This window comes from Andrena cerasifolii, chromosome 2 (assembly GCF_050908995.1).
Source record: "Andrena cerasifolii isolate SP2316 chromosome 2, iyAndCera1_principal, whole genome shotgun sequence".
In the NCBI taxonomy this organism is placed as follows: domain Eukaryota; kingdom Metazoa; phylum Arthropoda; class Insecta; order Hymenoptera; family Andrenidae; genus Andrena; species Andrena cerasifolii.
The window spans coordinates 24,062,697-24,087,387 of NC_135119.1; the positions used below are offsets into that span (position 1 = coordinate 24,062,697).

A 24,691-nucleotide genomic window follows, 5' to 3' on the forward strand; every position below is an offset into this window, starting at 1 on the left:
GGTATTCAACGCGAAACGTTGTCCCATAGGTTGCAGCGCACGACGTTAGATAACCCCCCCCGTGAACGTCCCGAGTGAATCTCCAGAATGCGCCTCGGTCTTCCGAAAGCCCCTGAAAAATGTGCACAGAAATATGAAATATGCCCAGCGACAAATTGCGGCGCTAAAGAAGGAGAGAGCCGAAGATATGTATATCCGTCCGAGCAGAGCGGAAGTCGATGGTAGTATTACGTAAACGAAGGAAATCGCTGCGGGAACATCGACTTCCTGGAAAGGGAATTGCATCCAATTCGTTTAATTCGGGTTTCAGAGGCTCCTCGCGAAAACCGTTCTCATCAACGTGACCGCGCGTGATTTATTATGAAACTGATCGTAATATGTACAACGAGCACGTTTCTCGGGGAACAGTGACGCGACAATCTCTGGTATCGAACGCAAATGAGTAACGGCAGCTTTTGAAACAGACGCAAATGCAAAATGGGCCGCGAAGTAATAGGTGAGTAGGTCAAGGCGGAAATACTCAACGTTTTCGATGACTCGCGGCAATTTCGTGCCCTTTTTAGTTGAACTGTCCGCGAATTTCTCTTACTCGATACATTATAGGAAGCGTTGTTTAATTATTCCGCTACCTTGGATGCGCGTCATACTGCCGCGTAACATCACTTTCATCTTCGACAGTAATTTCATTTAATATTTTATTCATTTATTCGTCGTAAAAAAATCGTATGGAATAAAGGGACGTTTTTGCTTCGGCAGTTTTTGAAATACAGTATCCTTCTATCCTGAATATTTGAAACTGCGGTGTCTAGTGTGAATGGACCTTAAGGCATCACGATAATGCGAAGAGGACTTTCTCTAGCCTCTGTACCACTTTCTTCCTACGCGTCGATGAGCAATGAGACCGTTTTTGCAAATTCCAAAGTACTCCTTCGCAACAGAACCTAAGCTACCTTCAAAAAGGTAACTTCAGTGCCAGGGCCGGGTTAGGACTTTTAGGGGCCCTAAGATTTTGAGGACCCCTTCTACAGGGCGTCAACGCAATGTACGATTTTTAGCCACTTTCCAAAAAGTGTGTCTAAGAAAAGTTAGATTTTAAAATTCCAAAAATTTCTACGGTGCCCCCTTTATGGCGAATCCAGCACTGTTCGGCCCATCGACCAAGAAGAACTAGCAACTCCTTCTGAAATTAAATAACAAAGTACGCGTTACATTAAAGTACCCCTGTTCCCTGCCATCGAGTAGATTTTCCTAAAAAATCGTCTAAACGATACAGAAGGGTTCGCAAAGCTATGGTTTGATTAGGAGAAGCAACGATCAGGGTAGACGTAAGTGGTGGTAATTATCGATTCTAATGGAAGCGCGAGACCAGCTATTAATTAGTGTCGCGGACCTCTGCCGAGGAAGGGGTGGGTAGGACAGGCCCAGTTATAAAAGAGATCGCGCCAACTCGATCAACTAGTGTTCGGTGGTGGTTCATCGACAGGAACTCATCGTGTGAGTGTAATAGAGAGATAGGTGGGTGGCAGCGATTCCCTCAGTCCCCTCTTCGGTGCGCGTGCATCGTGCTGGACATCTGCGATTGCTCCTAGGCACCCTCAGAGTGCTGTACGACCTCCAAGTGATTGTTCATACCGTGTGAAAACGTGGCCCGCTGCTCTCTGGGGGGGGAGCACTTGTACGTGAACGCGCCTCGAAACATCGCGATTCCTTAATTTCTCAGTAAATACCCACTTGCTCGGTGACGACGTTAAAACACAGGGTGCTCGCTAACAGGTAGTAGAGAACGAGGCGGGTGGTTCCACGTGAGAAATTAAAGCGGCAGTCGAGAGCAACGAAAATACCGTGGAGGCTTTGTTGCTTAATTAGTAATGCCTGGAAATTCGGGCGAGGGTCGCCTGAAGCATGGCAACACGGTGATCAGCGGTGCGCGTTGCGTAAGCCTGTAGGCCGCGTAGGGGTCACCGTCCAAAAACCGCGCGTGCGCAGTAGCCTGCCTCGCGGAAGTAGCGATACAGAATTTATCGCTACTTCTTCGAGGTAAGTTAACAAATAAAAGTAGCGATCGATTCAGGAACTTATGAAAAATGGCGATCCTATTAACTTGCACCGTAGATCGCCGGGTTGCCATGCTTCAGGCGCCCCTAACGTGAATCTTTAAACATTAATAACTGAGAAACGAAGCCTCCGCTGTGATTTTAGTACTCTTCATTTTCGACTCATTTCGTCACGTAGAATGGTCCTGTGTATTTTATTCTACGTATCGTTGAGTGTACCGTGTACAAGAGACGATTGAAAGCGTTTATAGTCGTTAGGTAGAAAATGGTCGCCCGGAGGCCCAAATCGAAATCTGTCTCCTTGGTGTTTGTAGTTTCATAAGTGACGCGGAACACTGGGTTGTTAATGTAGAATTGAGATAAGAACGGTTTCTCTTTCAGATACAACGAGCCATGTCTTCGGCTGTACCGGAAGTAGTCGGCGGGTCGGTTGCCGCCGCCACGGCGGCTGGATTCTCGGCGACCACTGTGTTCTTATCCCTTTTGGTCCCCGCCCTTGTTCTTTACTTCATCTACTTCAGGATCTCCAGACGCCATATGATCGAGCTGGCTGAGAAAATACCAGGACCCCCTGGCTTGCCTCTTATTGGGAACGCCTTGGAGCTTCTGGGCAGCTCTGACAGTAAGTTCGCTTGGAATCGTTCAATGTTTGTTAATTTCGTTCGGCTGAAGAAGGCACTACAGGATAGCAAACATTATTTTCACGTATTTCATTGGACGCGAATGAAGATATAGAGCAGGGATGGTAAGTACGTGGCACGGGAGAGATTTTCAGCAGCAGGTAGTGTTCCTGATTTCTCGATATTTCTTGAGAATTCTCGAGAAATTGAAGAAAATATTGCAAAAATTATATTCATGGAATAATGTTGATAATTTTTATCAGAAACACAAGAAAACTTTAACTAAATGATTATTCCTGTCTAATTTGTACAAAACTTGTGTAAATTAAAAAATAGATATTAAATATAATTGGTAAATTTATTTATTTAATACAAAATTTGTACAAAGCGGAACATTACTTTTTGGTTTTAAAATTTATTTTTTAATAGCACAGTGCGTCTAATGTAGCTTCAGCGAATCTATTTCTTTTTTTAGTGGCAAAATCTTCTTTCTTTACTGAATCAAGTTAATTCAAAGGCTAAAACAGGGTTGACAGCGACAAATCCGGCAGTATAATACCTATACTAACTAATAGTTAATACTTAATATTTTTAGTTAATAGTTTTGATTCAGTTTATGCAATTTATATTTATATAGTATTTCTACCATTTATATTCAGTAAATATATATACTCATGGGGATGCTGGCACGTGAAAAAAAGATATAATAATAATAATACTAATACGTCTTTGTTACACTATCAATTATATATATTATTATTAATCGTCATTAATTCTCAAAAAGAAGAAGAAACCTGAAAATTTACAGATGGCATAGACAATAAGAGTCAGTATATCAATTTCTGTTTTATTTCCGCACGTTGGTCAAATCCTACTTGCCATCCCTGATCTACAGAGATCTATGAACGTGATTAATAGTGTAGTAGAATAAGTTTTACGAGCTTCACTATTTCCCCGCAGCAATCTTCCGAAACATCAACCAGAGGGCCAACGAATACAAGGAAGTGATCAAGCTATGGGTAGGTCCCAAGTTGGTGGTGTTCTTGGTCGATCCCAAGGACGCAGAAGTGATCCTCTCCAGTCACGTGGTCATCGACAAATCCGCTGAATATGACTTCTTCAGGCCCTGGCTTGGAAATGGTCTCCTCATCTCTTCAGGTAAATGGTTTTATCCTTGCTAACTTAGAACCATACTCATCGACTATATAGTGTGCCTATCTTCGCCAAAGATGGCGGTATCTTCCTACAGAAATTCATCCACGTCTACCAGGCTCGACTCGAGCCTTTCTTGCGCTCTTTAATTATAATATATTTATTTGAGCTCATCGATGACATTGCTTTGAATTTTTATTCAAACCTTAAAACATTTATAGTACAACTTGTAGCATTTCATTTAAAACTTTATTTTAAAAAAATGCCACAATGAGAGGACCATTTTGCGTCCCTTGTCAACTTTGGGCCCTAGGCAGCTGCCCAATTTTGCCTACAGGCACGAGCAAGGTCTGCGCATAGAATAGTCATACATGGAAACAAAAAAAAACGTGGGGAAAGCAGCAAAAGCAACGCAGTAGTTAACTTCAGCAGAGCAAGTATCTGTAATTCACTTTGCCCCTTATTCCTTTAAACACTTGTGAATCGAACACCAAAACCAAATTTACCTCTCCCACTTGAGTCAACTTAACAGTCCGTGGTCAAACCTTATAATCACAATTGGTATTCGTGAATCTCTCAATTTTTCAGTGATAATTGTACATTCGTAATACTCATTGAAATTCGTATTTGAAATAATAGTTGAGGATGAAAGCGATTTATTTTTGTTAAAATTCACCAAACTTTTAAATTTTATTATTAAATAAAATTTAAAAGTTTGGTGAATTTTATTATTAAATAAATTTTAAAAGTTTGGTGAATTTTATTATTAAATAAAATTTAAAAGTTTGGTTTATTTTTACAAAAATAAATCACTTTTAAATTTTATTATTAAATAAAATTTAAAAGTTTGATGAATTTTATTATTAAATAAAATTTAAAAGTTTGGTGAATTTTATTATTAAATAAAATTTAAAAGTTTGGTGAATTTTATTATTAAATAAAATTTAAAAGTTTGGTGAATTTTATTATTAAATAAAGTTTAAAAGTTTGGTGAATTTTATTATTAAATACAATTTTAAAGTTTGGTGAATTTTATTATTAACTAAAATTTAAAAGTTTGGTGAATTTTAACAAAAATAAGTCGCTTTCATCCTCAACTATCATTTCAAATACGAATTTCAATGAGTATTACGAATGCACAATTATCACTGAAAAATTAAGAGATCCACAAATACCAAAATGGTATTTTTAGATCTTAATAGGTCTAAAAATTTACAGAAATATTGGCAAAGGCATATCCTGAGAAGCGATACACCCTGTGTGACTGCGAAGGGTTAAGCCAACGTTCCCCGCAAATGCCACGCCACTTCCATCGAAACTCCAGCCTACGATCTCAAATAAAATTCCTACAGCCTCTTTCTTGCGCCAATACCTCCTCCACCCCAGAAAAGAAAGTCACGTGATAGAACATATCAGAATCTGTCCGTCGGATGATATTAAAGCGGTTAAAAGCGAAGGCGATAAATAATGATCCGCGTAGAAACTCGCGGATGTTTGCCAGGCGTTCTCGGGACTAATTTCGCTGGTAATAGGTGAAATTGCCCTGTCGAGCTGGGGTGGGGAGAGAAAGAAACGAGAAAACGAAGTGCTGCACGGGCGATCATTGGCGTAGACGCGACGGGGAAAGGGGAGGGCGCTTCCGCGCAGGCGAGATGCAGTTTCACTGATCGTATGCGCTGTTATCGTAACTTTCTCGCTGCCGTCATGATAGACTTTTTTTCCCCCGCGGAACTCTCGATGAACGTAACAGTGCTCGCGTGTAAGTACATACAAGTGTCCCAATTGTGCGCCCCATTGGCGTCGACTTTCCTCTCCACTATCCGCCATCTTTCTTCGTCCAGAGAGGATACAGGACTGCGGAGTCGTGTCGATAAGTTGGGAAAGTGGCTATAGTAGTTCGTTTTTGAGGAATAGGAATTACCTTGAAATTACCTTCAATTAAAGTCCGATATTTAAACCCACTATTTACTCGCTTCCTGGATAGCCACGCAAGAATGCGCGACACTATTTCTACGGCAATGCGATTCACGTGGAACGTAGCTTGTTCCATGAGAGAGCAGGAAGGAAACTGTATAGGAGTGCTTTCAGGCTGTCACTATTTCCCTCCGTTACTCAATCGAATATTCCTCCGCTTTCTTCCTTTCCTCGATGGAAGTCATTTGCTCCCCACTCTTGGTTCAGAGTTTCTCTAATTCTTCTTCGTTTTACTCTATCCACTCCTCTTGCCGAGCCTCTTCAGGGCTGGGATCTCATGCTTGCGTTCAATACATGCGCCGTGTGCGAGGAACGCTCATAGGCGTTCAGAGAGTACGTTTAGTAAGTGCTAGTGGGACTTTTCCGCACGGTGGGGTACGCTAAGTGATGTATGAACCACAGGACTGAAGGAGTTAATTAATACGCCTGGATTTTTCACGAAATCTTGTTCCCTTCGGGTTAATAACGCGAGAGCTTGATTGCAGGTCAAAAATGGCGCACCCACCGCAAGCTGATCGCCCCGACTTTCCATCTGAACGTTCTGAAGAGCTTCATCGACCTGTTCAACGCCAACTCCCGCGCTGTGGTAGAGAAGATGCGCAAGGAGGCCGGCAAGGAGTTCGACTGCCACCACTACATGTCCGAGCTGACCGTTGAGATCCTCCTGGAGACCGCCATGGGGGTATCCAAGTCCACCCAGGACCGCAGCGGCTTCGAATACGCGATGGCTGTGATGAAGTACGCGCGCACGCTTATTCCACTATTACGAAACGCTTTTTCCCTCCGCGGAGAAAGTCGCACCACCTAATATTTCGAGGCGTGCACGCTCCGCGCGCCGCGGTTGCGTAAGGATTAGAATATTGGGTTTGGCGAAGAGTTTCCGTCGAAGGGGGCATTTTAAGTGATTACGGATTAGGCTTGATAAGGGGAGAAAGTATCTTAACCCTTCAGATACATGTGCGCGTTCGGGTAATGCCCATTGGCGTTCAGTTAGTGCGGTGGATAAATGGGGCGGGAGGAGTTCCGCACGCGACATAAGACAGGCGGTACAACCTCCCTGCTGAGGTGGTTAATGGGATGATTATCAATTCGCAGGATGTGCGACATCCTCCACCTCCGCCACACGAAGGTCTGGCTCAGGCCCGACTGGCTGTTCAACCTGACGAAGTACGGCAAGAACCAGATCAAGCTTCTGGAGATCATCCACGGGCTGACGAAGAAGGTGATCCAGCGCAAGAAGGAGGAGTACAAGAGCGGCAAGCGTAACATCATCGGCGACCAGAAGGCTGACGCCAAGGTGACAATTTCGATCAACCGTGGTCGATAGTATACTTTTTCTGCCATTTGATCTGTTCAGTGGGATCATCAAGCTGTGAAATAATTCTTGCTTGATGCTCCTGTCCGTGATTGAAACTTCCTTAGGAGTATCACTTCTTCTACAGTGAACATAGAAGCCCTAGACCTTTCTCCACTCTGAAGATGTCGTAGCGATAGCACTTCATTATCATTTTCAGACCTCCAATGCCACCGTCGTAGAGGGCGTCTCATTCGGCCAGTCTACCGGCTTGAAGGACGATCTCGACGTAGACGATGACGTCGGCGAGAAGAAGAGGCAAGCGTTCCTCGACCTCCTGATGGAGGCTGGACAGAACGGAGTGGTGCTGAACGAGCAGGAAGTGAAGGAGCAGGTGGACACCATCATGTTCGAGGTATGAGCTGTTTACGATGTCAGTCTGTGATTCTCGAACAGGAGGAGTAATTGAAATGTTACTCGAAAGGGACACGACACGACTGCCTCAGGGTCCAGCTTCTTCCTCTCGATGATGGGTTGCCACCCAGACATCCAAGAGAAAGTGATCCAGGAACTGGATGAGATCTTCGGTGACAGCGACAGGCCCGCAACGTTCCAGGACACCCTGGAGATGAAGTACCTGGAGCGATGCCTCCTGGAAACCCTTCGCCTGTACCCACCTGTACCTATCATTGCTCGCGAAATTAAGCAAGACTTGAAACTGGGTTAGTACGTCGCATACTCTAAAAGCATCTACCACTACTCCGCTTCTCCCTACTCTATTCAATTACTTGGGCGCAAATGTATCCCCAAAGCATGCAGTAAAGAGGGCTACAATAAATAGCAATTTCTCCCAATTGCAGCAACCAAGGGCTACGTCCTCCCAGCAGGGTGTACCGTGGTGGTCGCCATGTACAAGCTTCACCGACAGCCATACATCTACCCGAACCCAGACGTCTTCAACCCCGACAACTTCCTGCCGGAGAACACGGCGAACCGCCACTACTACGCGTTCGTCCCGTTCTCCGCCGGTCCGCGGTCCTGCGTGGGCCGTAAATACGCGATGCTGAAGCTGAAGATCGTCCTCTCGACGATCCTGAGGAACTTCCGCGTCAAGTCCGACATCAAGCAGTCGGACTTCAGGCTGCAGGCCGACATCATCCTGAAGAGAGCCGAAGGGTTCAATATCAGGCTCGAGCCGAGGACGCCAATGGCCGCCACCGCTTAGAAAATACGTAGGGAGTTTGTTTGTAAAGATATTATAATTGAATCTAAACGATCGGCGAGCTTTGGGGCGCGCGCGCAGGCGCATGCGCCGTCGCTCACACAGCGCGCATGCGCGTCTGGAGCTCGAACGCAAGCGCGCATGCACCGAAGACCCGAACGGTGACGCGGTGCGCGCGCACGCGCCCCATGGCCTCGCGCGGACCATACGAATCGTATGTAAATGTTGTATATTGAAGGACGCTTGTGCAACGCGTATAGTTATGTATTTACTTATTCGTTGATATTTATCTTGTGCAATAAATTATGCAGCCCCTGTGTTGCGAAATCTCAGCCCAGCGTTGTTGTTTCCTGTTGTGAAACCCCCGATGCTCCTTACGATTATTTCTTTTTCTTTCAAACCCTCGGGCGGTCGCGCCTTTCCTAAAAAAAAGTTTGGTGAATAACTGATATCTCTGTAAAACCTAAAAAAAAAAAGACTATCGACCTGGAAGGAGGAATGAAACGAATAGCATTACGTAGAAAGATACTATGATGAAATATTCGGAATCAGTGGCGCACTCGGGACTTAATCTTGGGGTGGGCCGAGTTGAAGGGATACAAATATTTTTAAAGCAATTTCAATAAAATTCGCTAGGTGATTATAATTTTTTTTTTAAAGAATGAAATCCAGGTTTCTTTTCTTTTTACAAAGTCCTTTCTTTGGGGGGTGCCAGGGCCCCTTGGGCCCTCTTCTGGGTGCGCCACTGTTCGGAATAATCCTGCACCTCCCGATATGAGTTTAAAATAAAAAAAAGGAGTACGGTGCTCCCATCGCGATCACGAGTGTTAAATGTTTATTTATATGTACAACAGGCCCTCGTAGGATTTATCAGTCCATAGTTCTATAAATAAAGATGTTACATGTGCAAAGAAAACACTCAGCAGTGTGCCCTCTTTCCATGTGTTTTTATGTCTCTGTATGTCTTTTGTTATGGTTATGACTCGTGATTTGCACGAGAACCTTTTCACCTATCGTTAAGACGTAATGACATTAATGGCGTTTCCGCTATAAAGTCCACAGGGGTAACGGCTCCCTGAAAAGTACGTCATTCTTTTACGTAATAGGAGCGAAAGGGAGGTGGACGGGAAGCGTGACCAGTTGTTTCGTTCGTCACCGCTACGTGGCGGAAGGAGCGATACTAAAAATGACCGCGCGATACGATCGGGGGAAGTGCGATATCGTGGAGTTTTTGAAAAAGGAAGCCTACAAGGAACGGTCGAGTAGCTCGGGTAGCCAGAAAACCGGTAATGTCATATACCGTCCAATGAAACTGAAAAGTTTACCGCAAGTCGAATGGCACAAAATGGACAAGGTTATGGCTGACTTGAAAGCCACGTTGCCAGATATAAGCCCCAAGGAAGTGAGGAGGTCCATAATGTTACTGGAACTACATCAATTTTAAATCCAATCAGCAGGGCCGCAATTACCATAAGGCGCACTGGACGCAAGCTGGGGCCTCACTTTCTATGGGGCCATATTTTAAAACCTATAAAAATATTTTAAAAAACAGCCTACTTATAGCTGCAAAGTAAAATACTTCTATTAAAATATTAAATTCATAATCTATAAACTAGACGCAGCTGAAGCATTTTTGAGGCATCATGATTTTGCGCCCATGGTCTCCAAAAGTATAAATGTGGCCCTGCCAATCAGTTTCCAATACCTTTCAATATAAAAAGTATTCCTTATTATATATTACTCGTTACAAAATGTTATAATTTTATTTTGTAACAATGGCAACACACTAACGAATAATGGTCCACATATGGGATACAGAAAAGAATGCTCTTATATTAAATTCTGGAAACAGATTCAAGATACCCTTTCACCAAGCGATCCTCCTCGAGCTGCAAGAGGAACAGCACGAGGAAGCAGCTCGCTACATGAAAGAGCTCCTAGAGATCGACGATACGATGAATGAGCAACAACCTGGTACCGTGACATGGAAAAAGATGTATTTGAAAGATCAAAGGGAATTCGTACTTCGTCTGAAAGATGGACTAGTCGCGTCTGAAAAAGCTAGAAGGAAGGGTGCGACGTTATCCACCAAATCCCCTCTATATACCACGTCCGCTAGAAATTCAATGACCGAATCAGATAAATTGCTCTTTCAGGTGATTACGTCGCAAGAGCAACGTCGCTTTTGGACACTGCCGTGTTCTTCCAATCTAGAACTTATGAATGGTGGTGGGTGGCTGAGCATCTCTACCAAGCTGCCCTATCTGCAGCCGAGTACATCGAGGGTGATAATGGTTACACGATCACCCTGATACGCTATCTGTACGGTCGATTTCTCTTTCGCCAACGTTAGTAGTGAGATCGTTCGAAGAACCTACTAATCTTACTGTGCAACCAGTGGCAGATGTAACGGGCGGCCGAGGAGCAACTGCCGCCTGGGCCCCGGCCCAGAAGGCACGCAGAGGGACATTTTCAAACAAAAAAAATTATGATTTTATAATAAACAACCAAACTATATTTTTTTCTGTACTACTACACTTAGCACGTTTTTAGTAAAGTACCTCCTCATTTTCCCCTCGGGACGTTTGCCGTCTGGACTTTTTTCCTTAAATCTGCCACTGTGCGCACCCTTCGAGCTTTCATGAAACGTATCCCCGTAAACATTCGGTGCTCCTGAGTGCAGATATGGTCACTGGGAACGTTCCTTCAGAGTTCTCTTTACCTCCTCCATCTACAATAACACAAGAAACAGAGATTTAAATCAGTGCAGAATCCGAGGGAGGCTGTAGACTACCTGAACGAGGCTCGCGAAGCGGCGAAGACGAAACCGTGGAACGCCTCGAGGAAGCTGGGGGAAAAGCAAGCCTCCGTTTTCGTGGAGTCGAACACGCTCCTCTATCAGGCCCTCCTGGTCCTCGCGCGACGGGAACGCCCTCGGAATCCAGACTTCGCCCTGAAAGCCTGCATCGAGGCCCTGGAAAGAGCCACGGACGGTAAACTTCAAATAGAATTTAAAATTTAGAGGACTATCTTCAATTTACCTAGACAACGACCAGGATGCATTGTAGTTAGTTTCATTAAAGGGTGATGAAAATCTCATTTGAATTTTAGTAACAAGGGAAGTGTGCATACAGAAAATGTTGAAAATGGTAATCTCATAGGTAAACGAGAAATAGTCCTTTTCAATTGTAGACATGATTAAATATAATTGAACAGCTGAGTACAATGAGTACGTGATCGAGGCCCTCCGCGAGGTGGGGAAGAGCTACGTCGCCGTGAAGGATATAAAGCGCGCGCTGCACAGCTTCTCCAAGATGCTGGCCATCGCCAAGAGGATGCCGGACGTGGAGGGTGTCTGCAACGCGCACATGGAACTGGCATTCGCGTACAAAGTATGAATTTTCAATCTTCGCCAGCGACACGATGGCAAAGATCAATAGAATTGCACTGATTAACGCATTGGGCAAGCATTGAAATAAAAACTCTGGAATTTTCATTGCAGTTGCCCTAATTAAAAAATATTAAAATTTAATATTGCGTTTACGCGATAACAGCTGCTGAGGAGTTAACAATCGTGCAGCTGAAGCTACAGTGGTGGTTAAAAGAAACTTTGAAACTCATATTTTCACGTATCCCACTCTGTTATATAAATTTTAAAATATAATTCTCTGTAATGGAATTATTTCAATTTTCTTGCCACCCACCGTTTATACTTTTTTAAACTAATAACCACTACTGTACGCGTGCCAGTGAATTACAACTTAGTCGGAGTTCATCTGTCGCTCTTCACGTTTGTCTCGACTTCGTGAATATGCCCACTGGATCACCCAGTCCTGATTTCACTTACAAGGGACATCACCCACTGTCACACGCCGATCTTGACGAGATTTACGCAGATTATAGTTCTCGAGAAAATATTTGGCAAGTATTTTTTCTATCTGGGGGTGAAAAATACGTTCGCTCCAATACCTCGGAAACTATGCACCACAGAGAGAAATCTTTTAGACGAAAATGATATATTATTTAATACCAATTCAGCCACGTAATCAGATTCAGTGCAAAATTACTATTTTTTAGTATATTGTTTAAACAAATTGACGTTACAAGTTACGAATCTAATTACGTAGCTAAATTTGTTATAAAAAAAATACATCCCTGTCATCTAAAAGATTTTTCTCTGTAGTGCACAGTTTCTTAGAAATTGGGGGAAACCTATTTTTCACCCCAACGTTGAGGCCTCATTTCACCCCCTAGATATGGACGTACGCTAATAAAAAAAAAAATACGTGTAAAATATTTCTTCGAAAATTATAATCTAAGTAAACCTCGTCAAAATCGGCGTGCAACAATAGTATAATGCCCCTGGTTAATGACGGTCATTGTACGATTTCTACAGCAAGTGGACGACAACTTGTACGCGGAGAAACACTTGAGGATGCTCCGCGAGAACGCCGAGGAATTCGGGCTCGCCGAGAAGCTCGCCGACGCTCACTACTACACCGGGGAGCACCATTTGAGTCAGGTGATTAAATAAATAAAACCGACCAGAGTTGCTACTCTACATAGCTTATTTACAAAAATCGACGACGATACAAAAAGAAACTAAGCCTACGAATTACTCGGAAATCAACACACAGCAGAGGCGTACAAATTATAATCGCAACCTACGGCATGCTCTCTTAAACGATAAAATTATGCGATACAGTAGCTCGGTGTAAGGGGAGGATATGCTAATAAAAGAAACAGAGGGGTAAACGCTAGCATTCACTCGTGCAGGGGAATCTGAGCCTGTCTACAGCGCATTTGGAGAGTGCACTGTGCTTGTACAATAGGCTTGGCTCGTCGCGCGAAGCGGATCGCGCAAGGAGCATCGCTGGGATCTCGAAAGGTATCCTACAGATTTAAGAAATCGTAAGCTAATTTGTCTAACGTGTCTTAATTATTTGCCTGGTACACGTGTACCAAACAGTACTGAGCCCTCTAACAGAAAACAGAGAAGTGAATGAAACTCGCTGGCTCCTTGATAAAGCTCACCAAGTCTTTCCAAGACTCTCTAAATACTTTAGAATAGATTAATAAAAATCCACAGGGGGAGAGCTTAGGTATTTTTTAGCAATACAACCAAAATTTAACTGAAAATTTTGCCCATCTCTGCGATGAACTAGAAAGGAGGTTTGCAAGGTAACTACTATCGGAGCACAGTGTTTCTTTCCCATCCTGTTGGATTCTCTTATAAACTCACCACTGCTAGTACACCTATGCTATCTCAAATCTGCAAATCCTTAAGTATTATCGAATTTTCCTTATAAATACTAGTCAGGTGGTAATTTCCAATGGCCCCGTATGACGCCCAGCTCATCGAAAAAACAGAAAATTGAATTTCGCGAAAAACGATCAAAACGTAGGGTCAATGATCCTAGGCTCCCTGTTCCTTCGAAACGCTTCTCCCGGGGAGAAGCTCTTCCTCGTTACAAACTACGTTCCCCGGAGAACGGAGCCTCGCAGGGAGAAATCTCATTTCTTGCTTGCGATCCATTTGTTCAATTAGCGCGCGTGTTCAGTGAAGCTGGATCGTTTAGAAATATCGCTACACTTTATTCTAATTTACATGGTCTAACAAATGTGTAGTACGCTCGTGGTACGCGGTGCGGTGCCGTGGGCTCGAACGCTCGACTATCTTAAAAGTACAAACAGACGTAGAAATACAAACGTTTCCATTCGTCACGCGTGGCCCATCGATTAATAATTACAACAAAAGAAAAGACTTATATTCTTAAAATCTCAAACCGTCTACCTATAGGCCCCCTTTCGGTTCTCTTTTCTACCAAGGGGCTGACCCTCCCCCGAAATACGCTATTTCTCTTTCTTCGACGCGCAGGCCAAGAAGTGATCGAAGGGTACTTCTCACTAATCTTCCGTTGCGGCGAGCTCGATCGGGACGCGACGCTGAAACTCTGCGAATGGAAAAGCCGCAGAGCAAGCTTCTGGGCAGACAGAGTTCGAGGTAAGAACGGAAGCCGCAGCTTCCTTCCGCCACTCAACGTCCCACAATCATCTGCGAACATGTGTCCCTTCACTCGCGAACCGTCCCACGCGCGCTTAATCTATGTACACATCTCATTAATATCCCGATTCTTATTTTCGTCTTCCAAATAAGTCCGTCATTGCGTGGTAAGTCCTTAATAGTATTCTGAATTAAAGTTATCTTTATCTCGCTTTTTGTTTGTTACATAGCATCGTGTATATACATCAACGCACTGAATGTCGTGCTACAATGGCCACCTTTTTTTATCGTTAGTTCTAAACGTTTCAATGACGTTGGAACGTTTGTTCGGAGAGAGAGAGAAAGAGAGAGAGAGAGAGAGAGAGAGAGAGAGAGAGAGAGAGAGAGCGACAAAAGGGCATTAAAAATTGATTCTTTTGTCTTTTTTAGCAGTTGCATCGTAGAACGAATACGAGTGGTCAAGCGGTAGTTACAGCGATGATTTAATGTTTCAGACGACAAGTCGGAGGTGGAAATGCGGTACGAGAACTCGGAGAGCACGGCCTCGTCCTTGAAGTCATTTCTCAACGATTAAGCTGCGCCATTAGCGCGAAAAAGTCGAGCCTCGAGTTTCATCGTTACAAGTATCTCTTTCTCTCTTTTCTCGTTCTCTTCCTTACTGAGGTAAATGGCTTCGTTTGGTACCATCTTTCATCGAGGTGTCTTCATTTATTCTTAAAACGCAGAGAAATGGTATTCAGACTGAGGATTAATTTCATCAAGATTAATAGGAAAGTGTAAATTCTATACATTGGTTGGCTGATAGCGAAGACACTGTTGCATCGATAAAAGAGGGCAGAGTTACTTAACAATTTCAAGATACGCTTAATATAAAATTCATATTCGTGTTAAGTTTCCTTAAGCATCGATAAACAATATTCCCATTCGGACGATTATGTTCGCCCTTGTCTCTTAACGGGGCTAGCTACTTTACTCCGATTACACTCCACTAACTCTACGTCTAATTGTGTAAGAACTTTCATTTCTTAAAGAGAGAATCTCGGCTTTGAAACTGGACCTCTTCGAGTCAGAGCTGGATGAAATTCGAAGTGAAAGCGTTGGAAGTGGTACACGCGTGGGCAGAAGAAATCCTGAGATTCGTGTTAAAATTAATATTTTGGTATGTACGTATGAATAATGCTACTCTTCGCTTATTACATCGGTATCACTGGTCTACACTGGGAAATCTCTCCGTTTTGTTTACGAAATTACAGTGTGCTGTCGTTCGCTTCTTAAGCTTTCCTTCAACCATTATTGTATTGACAAAAAACAAGACGGCAAGTTCGCCTCGCAAAGGATCCGAGGCAAACGAAATAGTGCCTATCTTAGCTAACAATGATCATCCAGATTAAATGAGAAAAAATTATTATTCACTACCCAGCTCTGACTCCAAAGATGCTTAAATCAGGGTGAACACGGAGAATACAAAGAGATTCGAAACATTAACATTCAAAAGTTATCACCAACCATTTCCGCCCTAAGGATTGCCACCACTTTTAATCGTATACCTTAATCATACTCCTTGAACGACCAGGCTGTGTATACTGACTCAACAGGTACAGCGATCCTTAGGGTTGAAAGGGTTAATACGCTCGACGATGTTCTTTTTCTCAAAAGAACGATCGTTTTGATGAGAATCGTGAAGTCGACGATAATTGTGTTTGTCGCGAGTATTTCGAGTAACTCTTGATACAACGAATCAATTCGTATAAAATAATTGACCAATCAAAGGAAAAAGAATTTACAGTTCCGCGGGGAGCGGTTGATAATTTCAACAAAGCGCCTGCGTAACCCGCCTCCAGTAATTTCCAAGATTACATTGCACACAAACGATTGTACAATTCTAAAATATCCCGTATTAAACGAACGATAAAATACACGTAATATATTCCTCTAGAAGTTAAACGAGCTAAAATTTCAACTAAATAATTAGCTGCATGTTGCGGCATGCTGTAAAAATAATTAAATTGAAAAGACCTCTACGATCATTGGCGCACAATCCGCGCGATGATCTTTAAAAAAATAGGAGAATCTTGGAAACCGGTAACAATAAAGAGCAATTTAAATCACTATCAATGTCAAGCAGACTCCTAAGAAAATCTCAATAATTAATCCTAAATCCTACACTGCCTCCAATGTGGTCCAATCTAATTCCTCTTGTTTCTGTTACGTGCTAAACATGTTACAAAACTTACATCATAAGTTCTTTTAATAGTAGCTTGATCTACCGACATGGTCAACGTGTACGGTCCGCGGCGAATGGAATTCGGGTGAAGCAATATTGATAATAAAAAGAAGCCCAATTGCTGCGAGTTAAAAATCGGTAAAAAGTAAACAGCAGGCGTGAACCGTTGCAACAACTCGTCGCATGCCAAAATATTCCTCCTTCGTTGCACGATCAGGAATCGAATAGCTTTCGTTAAAAATCGCATGGGGTGTACGTCCCTAACTTTTGAGACACTTGCGATAACGCAGAGAAAGGGTAGACGAAGGAAACTGAAGTTCGAAGAAATACTTTTGTAACGTCATAGGGAGCATCGAGGAATAATGCAACGGTTACCGGAAGAACTACTTTTATTAGTCGTAGATCTTACTGTAATATTCACAACAGGTAGCTGGAACAGTCTGGCTAAACAATATCCTGCTCGAATGATTACCCGAGTGACTGTTTTACGCTAAAGATGACAAGCTCCGAGGTACAAAATACTTTCTGCGCAGAACCGTGTGGGAAATGTTAAGTGGCGATAAGCATTCATTCGTAACAAGTGTCTCAAAAATTACGCAGATACATCCGGCACGTAAAACGATGAAAATGAATGATACTTTGTACAACGAATCGTATGTGTGCTACGTATTCCTCTCCATATGCACAATTGAGGCGGCTCTTTGCAAAATAAAAAACAATCGCTACACAAGAGGGCGCTGATACTTCAAGGACTCTACAATTGCATATCTGGGAAACTTAGGGTGGTCGACCCCCAGTGCTCGATCTCTCTCTTCCTTAGTTCAGGCTAATCCACACTGTGAAAGGGAAAAGCAGCCTGGGAGACGAGGTGGTTGGAACGCCTGCAGGTGAACGGGGGGGAGGCATGGACACGATTCTTACAACGAGACAGGCAATAGGCTTGCGAGGGTTACTCCGAGTCGTTGCCAGTATTGGCGCTATCGATTTTCAGGGATGGCATGTCGACGGTGTTCTGGATTTCACGGGATATGTTCTCCAGGGTCTCCGCGTCCACGGAATCATTGCTTGCGTCGGCGTCTATCACATCTTGCCGCTTCTGAATCTCCGCGCTCGCCAGTTCGAGGACCTCCTGCAGGATATCCGCCGCGACGTTCGAGGACTCGCTGGTCGGCTTCTCTGGCTTCGGGGTCTTTGATTCGGGGGCGTTCTCCTCCACTTTCTCGGCGTCCTTTTCGCCGGGGGCTTCGCTGTCTTTCAACACATCCGCGCCCTCCAATGGAGCTACATTTGACGTCACGGGCGCGTCACCATTCGCCTGTACGCTCTGCTCCTCCTTGTTCTCCTTGTTCTCCTCGCAGGACTCTATGCTTTTCGCGCGTTTAGGCGACTTTGCTTTCTCCGTGCCCTCTGCCTTACCACTAGCATCTTCGAGCCTCGTTTCTGTTTCGCTCTGGGCGCCCTTCTCCTCCACTCCATTCTGCTCGTCCTCCTCGGGCTCGGGCGTGTCTTCATCCACCAGCGCGACAATCTCGTCGACATCTGCGCTGCACTTCAATCCCTTCATACTTTCCTTATCAACTGGCTCGCTATCGTGCTCTGTACAAATTGCTTCCTCCTCTTTTCCCTTGTCTTTGTTCTCCTTTGGAGTTTCCACCTCTTCTTCCAATATCTCGTCCTCTTCTAGTTCCTCTACCTCCTTCAAACTACCTTCTTCTTCATCCTCCTCTGTCTGCTCTTTCTTTTTCACTTCCTCTGAAATATCTTCGATCTGGGTACGCGATACATACTTCGTGTTTGTCATACTCGTGGATTCTTCTACCTTAACCTCGATAACGTCCTCGGTGTCACTATGGTCGCTTATGTTGCTTCTACTTCTGCTGCGCCAGGTGTTGCTCTTCCGTACGCGACCCCACCGTGAGCCGCCCTTCCTGGATCCACGTTTCCTGCCTCGACTCGGGGACGGAACTGCAACAATTTCTGTGATTTCACATTCTTTCTCCTCCTCTGGCTCCTCGGCTTGGTCAGGTGCATCATCGGTGGGCTTCTGCGGAACAAACTTCACGTCGACAGTGTCTTCCTTCTGGTCTTTTGTGACTTTTGTATCCTTGGTCTTTGTATCCTTCTCCTTCTTATCCTTCGTCTCTTTTGTATCCTTCTCTTTCGTCGCCTCCTTCTCCTTCGTCGCTTCCTTCTCCTTCGTCGCCTCCTTTTCTTTCGTCACCTCCTTCTCCTTCGGCGCCTCCTTCTCCTTCGTCGCCTCCTTTTCTTTCGTCACCTCCTTCTCCTTCGGCGCCTCCTTCTCCTTCGTCGCCTCCTTCTCCTTCGTCGCCTCCTTCTCCTCCGTCGCCTCCTTCTCCTTCGTCGCCTCCTTCTCCTTCGTCGCCTTCTTCTCCTCCGTCGCCTCCTTCTCCTTTGTCGTCTCCTTCTCCTTCGTCGCCTTCTTCTCCTTCTCCTTCGTCGCCTTCTTCTCCTTCTGCTTCGTCGCCTCCTTCTCCTTCTGCTTCGTCGCATCCTTCTCCTTTGTCGTCTCCTTCTGCTCCTCCTCTGTCTGCTTCATCTCCTCCTCCTCTATTGTCTCATTCACCTCCTCCTCCTGTATTGTCTCAATTACCTCCTCCACCTCTATTGTCTCATTCACCTCCACCTCCACCTCCTCCTCCTCCTCCTTCTCCTCCTCCTCTATCGTCTCTTTCACTTCCGCGGCTTCTATTGTCTCCTTCACCTCCTCCTTCACCTTCTTCCTCCCCTTCTCCGGAGATGGAGTTTTCTCTTCCGCTTCTGCAATGACCTCTAACCGATCGCTCCCGTCCAAATTACTTACATCCACAGCTGTCTCCTCCTCATCATCATCGTCCACTCTGATCGCAATGGTCTCGATCTGGTCCTCGCACTGGTCATCCACCGCGTCGCTGGCGTCCACAGTCTCCTTCTCCACATTATCAATGACCCGCTTCTCCAGTGCCAGTTTTGGCTGCTTGTAATGCGTCAATTGGTGCGTCAGGCCCACAAGTTTGTTCTCATAATTCGCACCACACTCTTTACATATGTACGGCTTCGTTTCCTCGTCCTCCGACTCTTTATTGTCGGATTCAGAGGACTTCGCCTTCCGTGCCACCTTGGACATCAGGGCAGACCTTCCGAACCTCCGAGTCCGAACTTTTCCCTTACGCGCCGTCGCGTGTTTATTGCCGCTCTCCTCGCCTTTGTCGCTTTGCGTCAAGTCGATCGTAATGGACGAGGCGCTCGTAAACCTTAACCTCTTCTTCTTCGGCGGGGCCTCCTCGTTCGACGACTCGTCGTTTAACTCCATATTCTTTATCGCTGTGTTACCCGCTAGAATAGCTTTCAATTTCTTGCGATCGCGTCTACTGTCAACGTCCGCATCGGACAATGACGCGCCGGTCGTGCGCTTGTGTCTAGTTAGGGTTCTGTTACTTGTTGCAGGGGAGTCGGAAGTGTAGCTCTGACCGCTGTTAAGCACAGCATCTTTCTGCTCGGGTGGCTTTGATTTCGGCGAGACTGTCTCTGACGTAGCTTCCTTGGGATCCGCGGTGACCTGCTTCGCACTGGACCTTAATCTCTTAGTTGGCAACTCTTTGATATCTGTGCTGTCAGGTTTGCCACTTCTAGCGGGACGCTTTTGAGCCTGTCTGCCTGTTTCGTTCTCCGCCTCAGTGGCTGCTCTCCGAGATTTACTTTCCACTGTCGATGGTTTCTCTGTCACCGCGCTCGCCTTCTTCCTTTGGTCCTTCTCCTCAGTTTCATGCAGCTTCCGCTCCTTCAGTGCCGTAACTTTCAACACGTCTTTCAGGAACACTTTACAGGACTTCGTCTCCGCGACACTTTGCTGTTTGTTGACGTCAGTGGATTTAATGCTGGTCCAGAAACCTTTACACACAATTTCGCCTGTCTTTTGAATTTTGTTTTGATTTTGCGTTGATTTTTCGCTTGACTTGCTATTGGCTAATCTGTTGTCCTGAGATCTTGTCCGTGTCATCTTGTCAGATTCGTCAGCGTCCTGCGCGGCGGTGGCTATTCTGGTAGATTCAGTGGTGGTAGTTTTGCGATTCACCACGGTAGTCTTTATCTACGAAAGTGCAAACAATACAGCGAATAAATTACACGCTTAGTGCGCGACGTAGCGCAACACATTATATAATCATTACCTTAGGGAAGTTTAAGTAATCTATTTCTTCGCTGATTATATCGTTCAGTTTTGTTGCAATCTCTTGAGATACATTCTTTAAATCTAACAATACGTCCACTGTGTATCGGCAAGTTAAGCATACAAACTGGTGGCTCCTCTGAAACTTTTCAAGCTGTTAATTTGCACAAAATATGCCGATTAAGCGGATCATAAGTTTGCCATTTAAACGTTTAATAAACGCAGTTGGCGTCAGAGTCAATATATAAAACATATCTTACATCGTTCTTAAAAACTTTGCGTATCTTGTCGAGGGAACTGTGTTGCAAGTTCTTGTCTTTACTGAGGTCGAAAATGTATTCCTTTTTCGCGAATCGATAGCATAAACTGCAGAAATTTTTGCGTGCCTGTGTCTTGTGCTTTATAGATTGGTTATACTTCTTTAGAAACGAGGTACACTGATTCAACTCGTATACGCATTTGTGACATATTTTAGTTGGCAATTGATCCGTGGTTGGTACCTGCGTGGATAAACAATTGTTATTATTCGTCGATCGACAGATGAAAAGTAATTTAATGCGACAGAAAGTGGACGTAAAATGTGGAACGAATAATACTGGAGAATACAAAGGACATCATACATACATACATAGCAATATATATTTGAATCATGGTTCTATATCAAGAGTACAAGTTTGTTATTAGTTTCAGGGGCGAGGCCTTCGTTTTTGCTAATACAGGGTTACAATGTTTGCAAACATCGTATTAAATTAAAGTAACCAGATATTTTCTGTTCCAATGTGGGACGAGCAAGCAAGCCAAAAAAAAAAGGGTTAACAGATCCGTGAGGAGATCTTTTCCGTAGTTTATTAAAGCATTTACAATATATTTAAAAATACATACTTGTGATTATAAAGTGATACATTGAAACGAAATTAAAAATATTTCTTTTTTCGCAACAAAAAAAGTAGAGGAAACAGTAACTTTATGCCACTGCGAAAATGTAAAAGGTTACATGTCCAATCCGGGACAAAGGGCTCAAATGCGGGACGTCTGGTCACTTTACATTAAATGAAAGACTGTCATGGAAGATTTAAACCCTGAAATATTTGTGGCGTTACGTTTCAAAACTCAAAATGTGCTGCCCATTAACATTACCGTTTAATAAAAACCCACGAAAAGCCCAATGTTTTCTTCCGTTGACGTTAAACAAGTTTCTGCTACAAAGCCACCAAAATTGTAAAATCGCGTGACATCGATTTCACAAATTAAGCGAACAACGTCCCACGATACAGCGCAAAGAAAACTACACGAAGAATACCAAACGCTCCTCGTTTCTGTAAAAAAATTGGTTAGTGCATTCTCGAGGGATTCAACAGGCTCAAGAAACAACTGCACCTGGCAAGCTAGGTACACGATAACTCTAACAACATAATCCTATCGAGAGTTTTAATATTGGAGCGCACCATAAATGCACAACGAACACAGCAACAGAAATATTGAGAACACCTATAATCATCTCAGGCATACCCAAGCTCCCAAACTTCAACTCCAGGTTATGGCTAGCAAACACTAAAATAAAACATCTACTCAAAGTTTTTACGACGAACAAAACCAATGTTTACACTGCCAAATACATTTACAGCTGAATTACAGGACATTACTTCTTCCAACGTTTACCAGCAGAGTAATACGTGCATATTGTTGTAGGGCAAGGTTACGCTGCGTCTAATTACAACGGATAACCTATCACCAGGAAACGTAACGAGTTTGTTCGCGGCAAGATTGCTCTAAACAACGGAAACGGCTTGAATCTCAAACGCGCCCTACGAGGCGAATATCTTTGTTACTGAGTTTGTGAATGGACATCGACGCACGCTCAGACATAATCCGCCGCATTAAACGGGAACCGAGTGTCCCAATGGGAAACGGGCGGTCCCCTCGCGCGTGTAAATAGATGATGAATAAGCTGTACCTTCACCAGAGAGCAGATCTCGAATTGCTTGTGATATATTTGTTTATTGTCGGCAGTGATGTCCAAGAAGACGCCTTCATCGCTCGCACAGAGGAAACAGTATTCTCTTGGCATAGCGGTACACGGAGATTAAACGAACGGTAATACAGAAAGGGACGGTGGAAAACAAACTTGTCTTCGATACCCCGACGTACCGACCGTGAGGCCTACAAAAAAAAACCGTTGACTGTTTTTTGGCGGTTACGAGCCAAGCAAGGAACTCATTGCAACGCAGTATATTGGCGGTATTTGTACGCAAAACCAATATGGCGGCCGCGTTCCCTACATCGATATATATCGCTCTGGATGGGACGCGAGCGTTTTATCGATACAAGACGTTAAAGCGTCGAGGTACGAACGTTTGTAGTTTATTTGTATCGCGTCCGCGCGCGTTTTATTCCTCTTCGCATGGGTATCCTACGAAATAAACAGCAACCGATCGTTCCATCATCGCCCCTTCTTTTTATTAAAACAACTGAACGACCCGGGACATTCGAAATACTTTCGATTATTAGTTCGAGTCTCTCGATCTCGACATATTTGAAAACGTGAGTCTATCAAAAACACCATGAATAGGTTTGTGCCTCTAAAGTCTATTGCTCGCGTTGGGTCCACTTAGCCAGCGAGAACAAGTCTAGTATGGATTGGTTCTGTTCGCGGAACTGTTCGATGCGAACTCTTAGGTCCTCTAAAAACAACCTGAAGAAAAGACACAGAAATGTCACTTTAATGAACAATCGTTTCCATGACGAATGCCACGTTTGCGATCTACGTGGATAGATCGATGGTGGGATCGATCACCTGAAAGACTCCGCCATGTCCTTGGAGAATTCGAGAATGCTTTGCATGGATTGAATTTTAAAGTCTGTGATACCCGCTTTGATAATGGCATTGCTTTGATTGTTCCCTTGGTCTCCCTCCGCTTTCTTTGGCTGCTCGGTGGGATCTTTCATACCGGTCATCGTACTCGATTGCTAAAGAAGAAAGAACTTTAGTGATGCCTAGCCGTGGTTACCTCGAACCTCGCCTCATATAACCTAAAACAAAGAAGTTAATCGCAGCAAAGTCGCATCGACAGAAACCGTTTCTCGCGTCACCTACTGTCGATACTTTGTCACAAAACTGCATACTATTACTCGATAACTGAGAGCACAAAGTTTCTACTTTAGTTCGAATGTACCGCGCAAAAGTAGTGCGCGCAAGCGACGCTAGGTGGAGAGTACGTCCCTCTAAATTCTCTATCTACAGTCCCGTTATTGGAAAAAGATTTATTTTTATCCACAGGCTCGTTTCGACGGCGCAGAATACACCTGATGCATGCACAAATGTTGGAGGTTCAGTCCTTGGAAGCCCGTGACAGACTATAAGGAAAGGGACTGTCAGAAACGGTTAATTAGTAATCATTCTCCCAATTGATCCGTCCCGACATTTTTGTCCCCATTCCGGGCCTTGAATGCGTGTCGCACGCACGTACTGTCTGGATTCTCCTAACACGATACTGTCAGGTGCGAGCACTGCTGCGATACAGGCCGATAGATCGCCGGTGTCTGTGGATACGCACACGATACGCGATGCACACGATAGCCGAGGGTCTCTCGATGTCGTTTCGCAGAGGGGACGTGCTTTGCATGTTACCGGAGCCTCGACCGTCACCGCCTTAACTACGACGAGAGCCGACGAAGGGCGCAACAACCACGTCTCCTGTCGCGCTTCGTGCAGTGCCGCGATTTCTATATTTAGCGAGTTCGCCTCTCTGCAAATTATTGTTTTCGTTGTTCGACTCGGGCCAACATTGCCGACTGCTTATCGAACTCCCTTGGGCGCAGTCGGTTTCTGCGCGTTCGCGCCCGAGTGCAGCCGCGCGCGCACCCTGCGCGCCAAAGCTGCCGCGGGTTTGAATTTGTTTGAGGCAGCCGTAGGAATGCAGGCGATTGTTTCGCGCGATATTTGAAGTGGTACATTAAGAGGCGTGAGGAAACAAGAGAGATG

At 44.4% G+C, this 24,691-nt stretch overlaps 3 protein-coding genes and 2 long non-coding RNA genes across 12 annotated transcripts; 2 read left to right on the top strand and 3 right to left on the bottom strand.

Annotated features, from left to right (window-relative positions):
* The first annotated feature begins 1,339 nt into the window (after positions 1-1,339).
* Cyp4g15 (Cytochrome P450 4g15) lies at positions 1,340-8,648 on the top strand. Of its 2 annotated transcripts, none has more exons than XM_076830697.1 (8): positions 1,340-1,494; positions 2,436-2,676; positions 3,635-3,832; positions 6,286-6,538; positions 6,896-7,097; positions 7,315-7,509; positions 7,579-7,816; positions 7,955-8,648. In XM_076830697.1, exons 2-8 carry the CDS (start codon positions 2,448-2,450, stop codon positions 8,317-8,319), a joined length of 1,680 nt encoding a protein of 559 aa, XP_076686812.1. In that variant the 5' UTR covers positions 1,340-1,494; positions 2,436-2,447; the 3' UTR covers positions 8,320-8,648. The 2 variants fall into 2 exon arrangements, with proteins under 2 accessions (XP_076686812.1, XP_076686811.1); XM_076830696.1 differs by having other exon boundaries at positions 1,358-1,515.
* Positions 3,773-4,320, bottom strand: LOC143378785 (uncharacterized). The gene is made up of 2 exons (XR_013088359.1): positions 4,008-4,320; positions 3,773-3,969 (listed from the first exon to the last, which is right to left on the bottom strand). It is a non-coding gene; the product is annotated as an uncharacterized LOC143378785 (long non-coding RNA).
* A 620-nt stretch (positions 8,649-9,268) lies between the features above and the next one.
* Positions 9,269-14,894, top strand: LOC143378782 (uncharacterized). The gene is made up of 9 exons (XM_076830755.1): positions 9,269-9,726; positions 10,169-10,389; positions 10,473-10,664; positions 11,082-11,309; positions 11,533-11,708; positions 12,713-12,838; positions 13,093-13,204; positions 14,195-14,320; positions 14,815-14,894. Exons 1-9 carry the CDS (start codon positions 9,503-9,505, stop codon positions 14,892-14,894), a joined length of 1,485 nt encoding a protein of 494 aa, XP_076686870.1. The 5' UTR covers positions 9,269-9,502.
* Positions 10,656-12,684, bottom strand: LOC143378784 (uncharacterized). Its single transcript, XR_013088358.1, has 3 exons — positions 11,358-12,684; positions 11,111-11,290; positions 10,656-11,047 (listed from the first exon to the last, which is right to left on the bottom strand). It is a non-coding gene; the product is annotated as an uncharacterized LOC143378784 (long non-coding RNA).
* Positions 12,867-24,683, bottom strand: LOC143378736 (uncharacterized). 7 transcript variants are annotated; one of them, XM_076830665.1, is made up of 7 exons: positions 24,264-24,683; positions 23,504-23,676; positions 22,664-23,401; positions 20,970-21,209; positions 20,711-20,848; positions 19,240-20,631; positions 12,867-19,182 (listed from the first exon to the last, which is right to left on the bottom strand). In XM_076830665.1, the coding sequence occupies exons 3-7, from the start codon at positions 22,775-22,777 to the stop codon at positions 17,494-17,496; spliced, it is 3,573 nt and encodes a 1,190-aa protein (XP_076686780.1). In that variant the 5' UTR covers positions 22,778-23,401; positions 23,504-23,676; positions 24,264-24,683; the 3' UTR covers positions 12,867-17,493. The 7 variants fall into 7 exon arrangements, with proteins under 7 accessions (XP_076686780.1, XP_076686779.1, XP_076686777.1 ...); XM_076830664.1 differs by having other exon boundaries at positions 20,711-20,854; positions 24,264-24,682; XM_076830662.1 differs by having other exon boundaries at positions 20,711-20,863; positions 24,264-24,682.
* Between the last annotated feature and the right edge of the window lie 8 nt (positions 24,684-24,691).